The sequence below is a fragment of the Marmota flaviventris genome, chromosome 8 (genome assembly GCF_047511675.1).
Source record: "Marmota flaviventris isolate mMarFla1 chromosome 8, mMarFla1.hap1, whole genome shotgun sequence".
NCBI lineage: Eukaryota > Metazoa > Chordata > Mammalia > Rodentia > Sciuridae > Marmota > Marmota flaviventris.
In genome coordinates this window covers 73094516-73109404 of record NC_092505.1, presented here as the reverse complement: position 1 = coordinate 73109404, position 14889 = coordinate 73094516, and the positions used below count along the sequence as shown (strand labels likewise).

At 32.9% G+C, this 14889-nt stretch overlaps 1 protein-coding gene across 4 annotated transcripts in view; it reads right to left on the bottom strand.

Annotated features, from left to right (window-relative positions):
* Positions 1-14889, bottom strand: part of Cblb (Cbl proto-oncogene B) — a 205516-nt gene that overhangs the window by 39447 nt on the left and 151180 nt on the right. For all 4 annotated transcript variants that reach the window (XM_071615386.1, XM_027943202.2, XM_071615387.1 and 1 more), the window contains 2 exons: positions 8776-8961; positions 6777-7142 (listed from right to left, as the gene is read on the bottom strand). In XM_071615386.1, coding sequence (XP_071471487.1) covers positions 6777-7142; positions 8776-8961 — 552 coding nt within the window. The remainder of the gene's footprint in view (positions 1-6776; positions 7143-8775; positions 8962-14889) is intronic.

Genomic DNA, 14889 nt, shown 5'->3' with positions numbered 1-14889 from the left:
TACATGCAAATAACAGAACATGGCAAAGTTTTCTGAAGTTTAATGGAAGAAATTTTCTAACAGATATTAATCATTGCATAGTTCAATGAGATCCTTTACCATAAAAATGCCTTTTAACTGATAAATACATATATCAAATCACAAATACTCACTATAATAATGGGCATTTGAAGTCATTCTTAATTGGAGCTCTTTGCAAGCTTCCAGAGTAAATATAATGCTAAGATTTCTACAATCAAATCTCTTTGCTTCTGTCACAAATACATTTAAAATGGATCCTGGAAAATTAAATGTGGATTGTACATGCAATAATCTGTACTTTCAGAACAAAGTATCTAACATATATATATATATATACATAATAAAATTTCAGTCACAATCAAATAAAAAGGACATATTAAAATGATAGTTTGTGATATTAGAGCTAATTTAGCAATAAACCAATCATAATTTTATAATCAAAACACTGAGAACATACCTGAAACAAAATCTAATACATTCAATCATCTATTGATATTAAAAATGCTTTCATTGTGTGCATTATGTAAATGACAGAATAAATGTATTAATCAGAGCTTGCAAAATATTTTTATGTATTCCCATTAAACTTCATAAAGAGAACTCAAACAGGCAGTGAAGTGTATCAATGATAGAACCACAAAGTACAGTTAATGAAGTAACTCTTTCTTTGTGAAGGCAATAAATTGAGGAAATTAATTTTGTGAAATAATCAGTTAATATACTTTAAAGTGCAAATAGCACATTCACTTAATTACTTTAAAGATACTGTTATTGATATACAGTGACTAAAAAGTTTCTCTTGACTCTGAAATGTCACAGTGCTTTTTCTGAAACATTCATTTAGTGCTTGGCATCTGATGATATTTTGCTTATTCTTTATATATTTATGTTTTATGGCCAAGAATTCATACTACACTGAAAAAAGACTCTTAAATTTATTTCACAGCACATTTCTTTAGGTGCTTTACACAGAGTAGGGATTAAATGAACACTGACTTGATTGGCTTAACTGACCTTATTAATAGAAGAACTAACCAATGAAATGGCTTTCCTCTGGTGCAGCTAGAAGATCATTGAATTACTGAAACACTCTTGGAAAATCTATGTAATTTGTTTAATGGCTCATCTTCCTATAAATTCCTTCTAAAATATGCACCGAATTCCTCCTAATCAGTAAACTGAGATTACATAAAGGTCTGAATGTATAGTAGTAAAGTGAAGTTCATATTTTCATTCATCTAAAGTGATCACACACATTTTTTGATAGTGGTTGGAGGGCAAAATGTAGCTCTACATCATTCTGAAATCCATGAACCCACCTCATTCATCTCATTAAATCAGGCATAGCTACCACTACCTGAGGGAGGTACAGTACATCACAAGTTCCTGGAGCTAAACATAAATATTTTATGTGCTTTAGAATTCTGAAAAACTGTTTTCTAATGGTAAACAAACAATCATTTATCAAATCTGCGCAGTAATGGTATCACAAGGAAACGTCATTGCCTCAGCTAAGGAAATATCCTTTGTCTGCCTTCTTAGCGTACTGTCCCAAATATACCAAAATTCCACTGGAAATACTAATGACTTAAATGCTTGGCATTCATAATACTGATCCTATCATTCTTCTGCCAAAACAACTTTAAAAGCTCTTTCCTGCCTACAGAATTAAGATGACTTCATGTAGAATTCAAAACCTCCACATGATTCAACCTACATAGCCATAGTTTTGTATCACCTGCCTCTTCTCTGAATGCCCTATGCTCCACCCAAAATCCACCTCATATCACTACACGTATTTTTCCACCTCTGTGTATTCCTTCCTGTCATGCCTACAAAAAAACAAACAAACTCCAATCTTTAAATATCCATAGCCAGTGACCCTCTTGAATGTAGCTTTCTTTATTTCTCTTTCTATGCTGCCTTTCTGAATTTCATGTTTCCTTTTATGGATACTTCCCATATGCCTTACCACTTCACTTAATCACATACCTGTTTTGTCCTCACTAGAATATGCTTCATTCATCTTTGTATTCCCCATAGTGTTTGGAACATCCTAAGTACCTAAATAGCTGAATCAAGTTGAAGGAATAAGAATACATTACTGAAAGTTTAGGTTTGTGGAAGAACTACAGTCTAGGTCAATAATATATTATAAATCTATATTATCCTACATTCATATTTTTTCATGTTTCTAGGTATCATATAATCCTAATTTTGACATTCAAAATGTTTTTTTATGACTCAGATACTGTCCAAAACAGAAGGTTAAAACATTTGGGACCCTGGAGATAAGTGTAATCAGAGGACTTATATTTTGAAAGATGGCATTTGACATTTACAGATAAGTTAAAGGTCATTCATTAACACATGCCTCTTCATCAAAAGTACAAAAAGCCACAATATCAAAAGGGAGTGATCATATGATGCACTTATCTGGCAACATCTTCAAAAGATTATTATACATAAGGCTGGTCATCTTTAGAACAATGTCACTATAAGTAACATGACAAGTTAAAGATGGTTTTTATCACATAAGATACAGCAGTATCCTTAATCTCTTAAGGGAACAAACAATGATAGCTGGGGACAATGTTAACATTTAGAAGTAATAGATAAATTTCAAGTTTTTATCATATCTTAAAATATTTTAGTTCCAATATTTTCACCTTAGGTAAGTAAAAAAAATAACAACAATAACACTCAATATTTAGCTAACAGGGAGTTTATTAAGGAACAGGTTTATAATGTGGCTAGGATCTGAAAATTGCAGAGAATGGAAATATTGCTACAGGAAAGGAACTCTTACCATAAAACAAGATAAATAAACCTAACAACTCTAAGCTTGTAGATTTGTGTTAAAATTGAAGTACTAACTTAGTTAGCTTTTCATAATGCTAGGTGAGAGAGGGAAGAGAAAAGAGAGTGAATGAACATCATGGAAAACTCTTACACTTCATTTGGAGTATGAATTAGAGGTTTCTTTTCTTTTTTTTTTTTAATCTTTTGTATTGTTTTCCTCAGAGCTCTCTATAATTAGCAAGTAGAGTAATTAGAATTTAATTTATTCTAACTCTCCTTACCATTTATCTTGTGAAAGTGGATGCAAATTAAAAAGGCCAGTAGCTCTAGTGGACAATGCGAACCAGCACACAGACAGCAGATAATGGTGTGTGTGTGTGCCAGGGGGAGCTTGCCCACACATAGGTTATAGTTTCAAAATTCCCCTGGTGTGATTCCATATGTACATTTATCTTTTATTTACCCTTTTATGACCTATCTAAGATTTCTTATCTTTAAAATGGAAGGTGATATTTAAAGTATTATCCCTAAAGAAAACAACTAAACCTCAAATAATAACAATGGCAATTTTACTATTTGTCCCCAAAAGTGTATTTGCTGACATTAATGGGTTATGTGAAGATAATAAGTCAGTCTTCAAATATCTAAATCTCCACAGCTTTGTCCCTCACAAACTGTGCACTAGGTATGAAGAGCCCTTTTCATTAAAATTAGTAGTCTCTTTAAAAACCAAAATTATCCTCATTTCTTTTCATCTGTCTACTTTTCTTATTATCTGTGATCTGCCTATTTCAAACTAATATTATTATAAAGATAAATAGATAACTATATTTTAAACTTTATTTGCCATCCTCTGAAGGCCAGAGCCAGCAAGATACATTAAAAACCTGTTTGTGACCCTGTGTATTCTGAACATCTTCTTCTTCCAATTCCCTCATCCTCTGTCCTTCAACTATCCACCTCCTACTCTAGCAGATATCTAGGCTTCTGCCCCTATCATTAGCTTAAATACTGTAATAATGGTAACCAAATTATTGAGTCCTTCCCCAGTATGCATTCAAAACCATGCTAAATAGAAGGGAAAACATACAATGATTTTGGAGGAGAAGGAGAAGGAGAAGGAGGAGAAGGAGGAGGAGAGGAGGAGGAGGAAGAAGAAACTATTTTGAACGAAAATGTCAGCTGTTACAACTTATTCTGATATCCTACATCTGGCTGTTATTTTCAGTTTTATTCCTGAATCCCCAGGTATGAGAAATTAGGTATTTGGAGGCTAACTAGTCTCCAAGATACCACATGCTACTATTATTCCACTTTATAAAGTGATTAAAATAAATGGGGTTGGAGGCCGGTAAAGATGAAGTAAGTTGCTCATAACCTCAACGTCAGCAAATGTTAGAGCAGGAAGTGAAACTCACATCTGGTTTCAGAGTCTGGTAACAGATTCCAACCCAGGATCACAGAAACTAAGAGCTACAAGATCCTGGATTAACTCAGTCTTGGGTCAGTTGTTACTTAAAGTCAGCCTCTGTGTCTCCCAAAAAAAGAAATAAGAAGAGGAATTCAGTCTTTTCTACTTTATGTAAGTTGTGATATTCCCTGTGGGCTAATAAAAGTGGAACCACTTTTCCCTCATAAAAATAATAAAAGAGGAGACATGTTCTGTTTTATAGCAATTAATGCATTAACTATATATATAAATCCTTCTTAATAATCTACATTAGAAGTCAACCAACAAGGTCAAAATTAGGTATCTTAGAAGTCTAATTTGGTTGGAAACACCAATTTCAGTGGTAACCTAAATTTAAGTTTCAGGATGTAAACACTACAGTACTAATACATATAATATATGAGATTGCATCTTAAGAAATCTTAATGAGGGTAATTTAGATTAAACTAAAGATTAAAAATCCAGTTCTGAGTGAGAGAGAAATTTTGCATTTCACTCAATGTTCTCTTGTATAATATCTACATCAATGATCAGAAGATGAAAATTCAGAAAATCACTGAAAGAAATCTTTATAAGTGAAATCACTATTTTATCTTTCATACCTATAGTTAATAAAATAAATTTCATATCTGTAATCTGAGAAATTGCACCCCAATTTTTGAAACTATAACATCTCATAAAATATTAACAGCCAGTATTGTAGGGCTTACAAGGGCAGCTTTATATTAGCATTAAAACAATATAACATATTTTCTGAAAGAACCCTGAAACAAGAGGTCTTCAATGAATTGGCTATGATAATTATTATATTTTAAGTGTTTCTGAAGTCCACTCAGAAAATACATTATAACATGCTGCTGAAGTATGACCAGTTTATTCACATTAAAGCTTGTTCCAACTCTCTTCTCAAGACTAGTGTGATCATGTATGAATGAACAGAGGCTAAGGCAGAAAATTTTTAAAAAATAACAGCAAGGGGCTGGGGATGTGGCTCAAGCGGTAGCGCGCTCGCCTGGCATGCGTGCGGCCCGGGTTCGATCCTCAGCACCACATACCAACAAAGATGTTGTGTCCGCCGAAACCTAAAAAATAAATATTAAAATTCTCTCTCTCTCTCTCTCTCTCTCTCTCTCTCTCCCTCTCTCTCTTAAAAAAAAAAATAAAATAAAAAAATAAATAAATAACAGCAAGTACCTCCAGCTAGGACTCTTAAGTGGAGAAATTTTTTTGAGTATAGGTTCTCTACATTCAAAGAGGGTTATCAAATTGCTTTTCTGAGTGCTTTCTTTTAACACTTGCATTACATTTATGTGACCTCCAGGAAACCTTTAGAAATGCTCATATTCTTAGTAGGGAATACCAGTACCAAGCTGAGTCACTGGCAGAGGCACAGGAAACCACCACTACTCCATTCCTTTTGTTTAGAATGTGCACCTGAGAGTTTTGATTCTTCTATCTTGGCTGCCCTAGAATACCACTGATATAGTGTTATAAGCAGTTTGCATTATCACTGTACCAACACACACACACAACCCCAAAGAACTGAATACATGCCATATCTCACACTTGTTCCTTGTTTCCTGAATATAAGATGAACTCACCAATGATGAATTCATCAACTTTAAAAAATTACTTTAAAGAAATAGATTACATACCCTAAAACAACCTTTTACAATTAAGGGAGATAGGGTCACTTTAATATTATACATTTCAAAAGAGGCAAATCTTCTTCCAGTGGACACAGATGGCAATGATCAGATCTTAGAGAGGAAGTAAATAAAAGTAATCATTAAGTTCAGGTTCACCAAGGGACTATGAAGAATTCTATACTCTTGACTTCTGTTGCTGCCTCTTCAGGTCTCTGAACAATTAAATTATTTCCTGTACATGTAAATGATAAGTGTAAAGATACCTTAAGATACTCAAGAGAAAACTCAACAAGTATGAGAAACTCTTTCAGTTTTATGGGGAAACAGCTTATTTTTGTAAGTGAACTGGGTTTCATAATTTTAAATTAAGTGAAAAGTTCATTTTACCCAGCTGCCTAAAGTGTAATGTTCTATATAACAACAAATTCTAATGGCTGATTTATGATGCATGTGTATAAAATTGTATAATTTTTTTTTTTTAACTTTGAAAGAACAGGGAGAGTTTAAAAAAATACAATTGAGTGCTGAGTGTACCACCACCAAGTTATTAATGGGAGAAATTTTGGCAGATGAAATAAGGAAAGGTGAAAAAAATCTCTGGCAAATTGTCTAGCGTCTCCATACTAAAATTAAATCATTACTTAAAACCTTCTTACTGACTTCGTTTAAGTTATAGTTTTAATGAGCTTCTAATTATTTATAACTTGGAGATAATTAAAGACTTGAAAGAAAGTCCACATTAGGAAGGAAAAAAAAAAAAAAACCAAAAACCTCCCACCTCCTGAAAAACACAACCTGAAGTTCTACTACCACCTGTTGGTAGATGCTTAGCTGCTACGTTGCATATTTCTTACCTTGGCTCCTTCTAAAGGCAAGTCATGGCGTCTGTGTTTCCGCATGAGCACAGGGTCAGAGCCCATTCTACTGTGCCTTCCATTTGTGTGTGAACTTGCTGTGATTCCAGGCTTTGGAGAGCCATCGCCCAGTATCCGACATCCCACCAACTGGTTAGTCCCAAACATATCCCGAGGGCACCAGGCTTCAAGAGGCATTGGCTGGTCCCTGGAAGGCACACCTTCCACCTGGTGGAAGTGTCGACTCAGTCTGTTGTCAGGTGGGATGGGGGGAGGCCTTTCAGGTGGAGGTGGAGGAGGATCTCTTAAGGGAGGAGGTGGTGCTGGGAGTGGTTTGTCTTGTTTTCTCACCATGCAAGGAGAAGACTAAAGAGACACAAGAGAAAAAGACAACTAAAAAATTGTACCCGAAAATGAAATGATTTCCAGACTACTATTTTATTGTATTTGTTTTCTAAACTATAAGAAACAATATTAGATAGACATCTAAGTCGTTTCTTTTTGTCATTTGTTAATAAAAATTTTAAAAATGGATAACTTGGGGCTGGGTTTGTGGCTCAGCAGTAGAGTGCTCACCTAGCACATGCAAGGCCCTGGGTTTGATCATCAGCACCACATAAAAATAAATAAACAAAATAAAGGTATTTTGTCCAACTACAACTAAAAAATAAATAATAAAAAATGGAAAACTTACATAAATACATTTCATTAGGAGTTTTTGAAGAAATGAGAATGTAAATGCAAATGTTATGTTATAGAAAATACAGAAAGATCAAAATCATCACTTTGATTGACATTACAATATCATATCAATAATTCATTTTTTTGGACAATTCTAGGATTCAGCAGAGACACACAAAGAATCCACAAAATTCATTGAGATTATTTTACTTATTTTGAATTTTTGTTTTCATTATTACAATACAGTAGAATTGACATGGCAAATATATTCTGGTTCTTGCTTAACCAGTTATTATGGGAATAGAAAAATATCACAAATAATAGAGCAGCATTTTTATAGAAGTGCTTGAATTTTTCATGGACTCTTGAAATGGAAAAATAAATCAATCTCATTTTAAATGGAATTACCTATAAGCATATTCTGTGTCTTTCATAGTATCTGATTTTTATTTATGTGGTTCATCTAATGAATAGTTTGTGCTTTAATATTAGGAGAGATCAGTAAAAAAATAATGTTATATGTTTACATAATCCTAAGTCACATCCTAAATAGGTCTTCATATAAGCTTTAAACCAAATTAACTATAATTCAGGAAAAGCAAATACTGCTAAAATTATTGCACATCCTACTAATTTTGGATTATAAAGCATATTACTAAATGGAATTAGTTTTTAAATCTTACAATTAATAAAGTAAAATATGTCCTTAGTATCAAATTTAGAAAAAAAAAGAATCCACATAAAACTAAAATAGACAGTAGGTTTAAATTTACAGAGTTAGAATTATGCCTTTAATATTAAACAGTAATGTAATTACTTTGCAAATATTGTAATTTGTTGTAATTAATTCCTCTGGGTATAAAATGTACATATAATTCTCTCTTCTGAGTCACCTTGAAACATGGGTGATAATTTATCACACCTTAAGCCCTTATGCAAATATACTCCCATCACATTTTTCTTGTCATGACATTATGAAAATGAGTATAAAATATCATTTGATAACAGCATGCAAATTATTTTAATGCCTATAATGACCTTTTAAATCCATTTTACAGAATAACTATACTTACAGTGCTATTTATTTTAGCAAATCAGGGGGATACAGTCGTGTGCTCTCTCTGAATAATTATGTAACTTTTATGGTAATAAAGCAAGGAATATAATGGGCTCACCATAAACAAAATGAGAAGCCCATCAAAGTTGTCCATAAACAATTAAAAACACAAGAAATATGAGTAATGTATTTAAAAGAACCTAAGCGATTAATAATTGTCACATAGAATTGTTATCTCTGTTTCTAATGAAATAGGTTTACCTTTGGTGAACCAGTTGGACTACCACAGGGAGAACGTACTATGCCTTTCTGAATTAGGTCCAGGCGAGGAGGCACTGGTGGCAGGTTGAGATGGGGGATCTGGAGAGGGTCCGAGTGAGGCTTTCTTCTCTGTGCAAGGGGAGAGGATCCTGGTGATGTGACTGGTGAGTTCTGCCTGTCAGTGCACTAGAAAAGAAAATGAGAAAGATGGTGCCATTTCTTCCACATGCAGAGTGTAAGCTTTCTGGTTATTAAGGAGAAGTTCTCTTTGAATAAGGTGTCTGCTATTGAGCGTTTCTTAAAATAAACTTTGAATAATGGATGGGGGAGCTCCCATTATCCCTTAAGGTTAATATTGTGAAAGAATAGATTGATAAGTTTCTTCTATGCATTGCAAAGTACCTAGGAAGAAGAGCAGAAGTCTTTGCAATCAGGTTCAAAAATTCTTCAAGAAATTGGTCTACATATTGAGGAGATGAAAATACACAATGAACTAATGCTATCATTCTTGGTTATCCAGATTATAAAATCTTCTTAAAACTTCGTACATTCTAAAAGTTAGGAATTGCTTTGTTGCATATGAAATGTGTCCAGTATAAAGTCTGTATTACTGCAAACCAGTTAAATTGGGTGGGGTTTAAAAATAACATTATGCTTAAAATAAATAGGTTTATGTCCAAATAATTTTTTTCTTAAACCTTCACATAAAAAAGAAATCTTCCAAGTTAATTTTTTAAACAATTAATGAAATCTAAAAAAAGTCTATATTTCTGCCAAAAGTTGGTAAGATTTTATGCTATTATAAGTTTTCCATTTGTCAGGTGAGAAAAACTGCTATAGCTCAGAGGCAGAGCACTTGCCTAACACCTAAAACCCTGGGTTTGATCACTACCACATAAAAAATAAACAAATAAAATAAAGTCATTCTGTTGATCTACAGCTACAAATTTTTTTTTTGTTTGTTTTAAATCCAATAGCAAGGACTTTTTCTATTTTGGAAGAACTGGTTCATCTTTGTGTCTGCTTTAATTCATATCATCAGATTGCTATTTAACATAAAAGCCATTATAGTTAATCAAATAACTATACTAGAATAAACAATATTCTGTTTTGATAAAATCAGGGGGTTTCCCTTTCAAGGCTATGTTACTGACTCTTCGAAGATGTAGGCTTAATTTTGTAATCTACTATATTAATCTTAATATGCTTTGATATTCATCTCCTTCTGAATGCTGTTCTTTATAGTCTTAAGCTTGCCCTTCAGCCATTTTCCTACTAACTTTTCTTACGTTTATAAAGAAGTTAATGTCAATACCTAATCATTTAGTTTGAACTCCAGCAACACTGAGGAAGAGTTAGCTATTCTATCCTTACCTAACTGAGATGGAACAATAGAACTGTGTTTATATCCACATGAAGTTACATTGTGTAAAACTTTTGATTAATGAATTAAAATTTATAATTTATTCACATTTTCGTAGTTTTCATCCAAGGTCCTTTGTCTGCCCCAGTATCACAACTGGAGTTCTACATTAGTTTTAGTCATCATGCCCCCTAAATTTCCTCTTGGCTCTAACAGTTTATTGACACTCATTTGTCTTGATGAACGAGAGTTTTATGAAGTATTGGTCAGATATTTTATAATGCTCCTTAATTGGGATTTGTCAGATGTTTTAATGATTAGCCTGGGGTTATAAATTTTTGGGAAGAGGACCACAGAAGGAAAGTGTCATCTTGACCATCTCATATCAAAGGGTCTATAATATGAACATGATCCATCACTGCTGATGTTCACCTTGATTACTTGCCTGATATATAGTTTATCAATAGCAAAACTCAACAGTTTGTCAAAGTGTCAAGTTTCTTTTTCTCTTCCTTCCTATAATGCTTTCAAGGAAGTAAAAAACCAGCTGAAATTTAATTAGTGAGGAGTTATGCCTCCCTTTGGATAGGCTTTTAAAAAATAAATGTGAGTGGCTATAGGCTATATATATCCAAAGAAAATGAAATCATTATCAGAGATACCTGCATGCCTATATTTATTGATGCATACTTCATAATAATCATGATACAGAATAAAACAATGTATCTATCAATGTAAGAACAGATAAAGAAAATGTGTACATATGTAATGGAATATTATTCAACCATAATAAGGAATAATATCACATCATTTGTGGCAACATGGATGGAACGTTATGTAAATGAAATAAATCAGGCACAAAAAGGAAAACACTGTATATCTCACTTATAGGTAGAAGCTAAAATGTTCACCCCATATAAGGAGACGGTATAGCAGTGGTCACTAGAAGCTCTAGGAAGGGTGTGATAGGAGGAAGGATTGTGAGACTTTAGATAATGGGCAACAAAATACAGTTGACAGGAGGAATTAGTGTGCTATAGCACAGTAGGGCAATTATAGAGTACAATAATTTATTATGTATTTTTAAGTAAGTAGAAGAGTTCCGAGTTTTCAGAAATTATATAATTGCAAAAATTATAAATGAGGATATGGAAATGATTTATTAATTATACATTAAAGTACATATATCAAATTACCATACTATAATCCATAAATATACACAAATATTATGTCAATTAAAAAATTTAAAAAGAAAAGTAAAATAAAATAAATCTGAGTGGCTAAGCAGAAGCTTCTCGACCATGCCTCAGATATGCCTGAAAATTGTCATGACATTTGCTAAACTGAAAACTTTCTATCTTTCTCATTTTGTGCAAAATAACTTAAACTAGTTCAATAAAATTTGACTTAATTTTATATGAATTTTTTTTTGTGTGTATATGGTGCTAAGGACTGAATCCAGGGATTTGCAGATGTAGGCAAGTGCCCTAGCCCTTGCATGACAATTTTAAGAAACTTTTCTTCTTGGTAATTTCACGATTCTTCTTCATCTACCTTTTGGCTCACTGGGGTAAGTATAATTTTTTCCCATTATCACTAAACTGAAAAAGGAAAAAGCAGAATCTCCATAATCATAAACTGATTTTAAAGCAGCTAGAGATCTCAATAAAAGGATAATTCTACCCAAAAAGTCACAGGGCCTCACGTGATTACAAATTCAGAACTTCTGGAACAAAATCAATTCTGAAATAATCATAAACAGAACAGAAAGCATTTATGACTTAAAACTATTTACATCACAGAACTGTAGCACTGCAGATCAAGACCCACCATTTTTATTATGTATTCTTAGAACTAGCAAAACTGCTCTCTGATTAAAAATACTTTGATGATCTGGCTACTGTCCTTTAAAAAGAAGAATAAAAAGAAAAGCAATTCACACAGTTCCTAGCTCAAACAATATCCCCACCCCCACTACACACACACAGGGGATGTGTATGACTTCATTCATTTAGTGACTTCCAGACATTTTTTCAGTGCTAGTTGCACACACTGCAAAGATTGCCAAATAGGATCTATGCTCCTCTAGGCATTTTTTCCTCTGCAAATATTTCCCACTTCCTTCATTACCTAAAAAAGGACACATAATTCTGACAGAGTCAACAGCCCATCACCACCTTTAGAATCTGACTTTAGTCCTAGACTGGATTAATTACTAACTAATGTTTAAGCAGTTAACTATACTCTTAGCTTGTTTAAATAATTGGATAGACTTGATTTGAAATGGGTGAACAGCTTGTTAGATACTGAAAGGGCATAATGAAAATCCTCAAAACACATATCTGAACCAATGTGTGTGGCAAAGTAATAAACTTGAACTTTTGGATACTTAAAGATAAGCGGATTCTCTGCAGCTTTGTAAATGTAATTAGAAGCAGAGCTTGCTTAGCACCATTTATATTGTGTTCTGTAGGTGATTATTTACTGTTCTCCTCAGTGGGTTTAGTTAGAAAGAGTTTATGAAAAAAATATTATTATGTGAAGGAACAATAACTGTTTCATCTTTACTGATTATATAGACTAAATTCCCCATAACATTAATTTTCCTGAGTTCTTCTAAATTATAGTAAAATTTCCATGTAAAAGTAGATAATTTAACTATAACCTTTGGATGGTAATGCATTATTCTTTGCTGAACTTTTTGCTGTTTCTATGAACAACTCTACAATTAGGATAACCAAACCTTTGCAATGATTTATATTGTTGGTAAAATTCAAGTCCTGTGAAAATCTGAAAACAGGTCAGGCCCAGAAGTGCGTATCTGTAATCCCAGTGACTCAGTTCAGGAGGCTGAGGCAGGAGGATCCTGAGTTCAAAGCTTGCCTCACCAATTTTATGAGGCCATAGCCAATTCAGTGAGACACTGTCTCAAAAATTAAAAAAATAAATAAATAAATAAAATAAAAAGGGCTCAAGATGAGGCTCAGTGATTAAGCAAGCACCCCAGGTACAATCCCCAGAACCAAAAACAAAGCAAAATAATACAAAACAAACCCAAAACTGAAATAGATAGTAGATGATTTTCATATGAAGGCTCACTTTAATATACTTGAGTAATCCGAAATTATATTTTTCTTTTTCCTGTTTGAAAGTCTTAGAAGAAAAGACACTGAGCACAATGTCAAACCCAGCCCATATCATTAAGTTTCATGAATATTAAATACTCATTACATCCAAATATATTCGCTTATTTTAAAGAATAAAAAGTTTGCCCTGTTTCCCTCAAGGAGAAACAAAATACACATTTTTCTCCCTTAAACTCCAACACTGTATCTGTATTTGCATTTTCTTTTTCTTTTTGGCATTTTAAAGGATTTCAGTTGTAGTGTAACAGAATTTCCCCAGCACCTGTAGTCATCAGGTAAAACAAATGACTCTAAAGCTGAGACCTGACAAATGGATGTGGCCACCCCTTACTCTAGCACTTTATATCATTCCCTAAGATGACTCCCTGGCCCCCTCCCCCGCCCCCAACCAATTCCTCTAATCTTATTCTTCCACAATTCTAATCTCCATTCTCAGATCACTAGAGCATTTATCATTCTCTGCTTCCCATAAGTGATAATGGAATTGTTTGGGGAAAATAATAATAGCCAACAAGCATGGAATCATCTCCTGGCAAGTATTAAATTCACAGGCTGTGAACCAGGCTAACTTAGTCTAGTATGCCTTTTAATCACTATCTCCCTTCTGTATAAAAATGCATACTTCATACATAAGCATAAAACAACTTGGGTTGAATAATAGTAAAGTATTTATTTAAATTCTGATTAATCACAGCTAGGATTTTGTTGATATGGACCCTCTTGATTGGAAAATGAAAAATATTTTTCTATTTTGACAATATAGTTAGAAATACTATTTTGATGTGGAAGGAACGAAAATTCAATCTCTTAAAATACTTCCAAAATTCTAGGCACAGCTTACTCATCTTCACTACTAAAAAATAATTCCATCAGAGACATCTTTAAATAGTATATCCCAACCTGTTATTTTTATTTTGTCCCAGACAATTATTCTTTCAGACCTAAACAAAGTAATACTAACAAACACAAACAACTAAAAAAAAAAATAGTCTTATAATGCATTCTAAAGCCATACACAAGTGCTTTATCATTTGCTGTTACTAACAGTGACACTAGACAAAGTAACTTAAAATTGACTTAAGTACAAATTTTTCTTTTATTTTTTTCTTAGAGTGTCTTAAAAATAGAAAGAGCAAATTACAGAAGGAACAGTAGTTTAGGAATAGGTTCCTAAATTTGGGGTCATATATCTTGGCAAACTGTTTGCTATTGTGGGTTAAAGTTGTTTTGAAATCCCCTTTGTGTCTTCAATTTCTTCTTATTTACCTTTTTCTTTATTCAATATAAAGAATATACTTTCACCACAGAAAATTTTAGAATTATAGGAAAATATAAAAATATTTTTTTAAAAACATAGCTATTGATGATTGTTACTAACCACCATTCACTCTACATTGGTTCACAGTTCACCAAAAGAATTTTAGCTGCCATTAAATATTCTTCCTGAACAGATTTTAAAGAGCACATCATATAGATGTACTGGCATTTACATAACCATTCTCCTGGTAAAAACATTTCTGTGTTCTCAACTTTCCACTTTCATAGAGTAGTTTTACAAAGAAATCTTTAAGCATATATAGTTTACAGAAAGAATCATAGAACTTT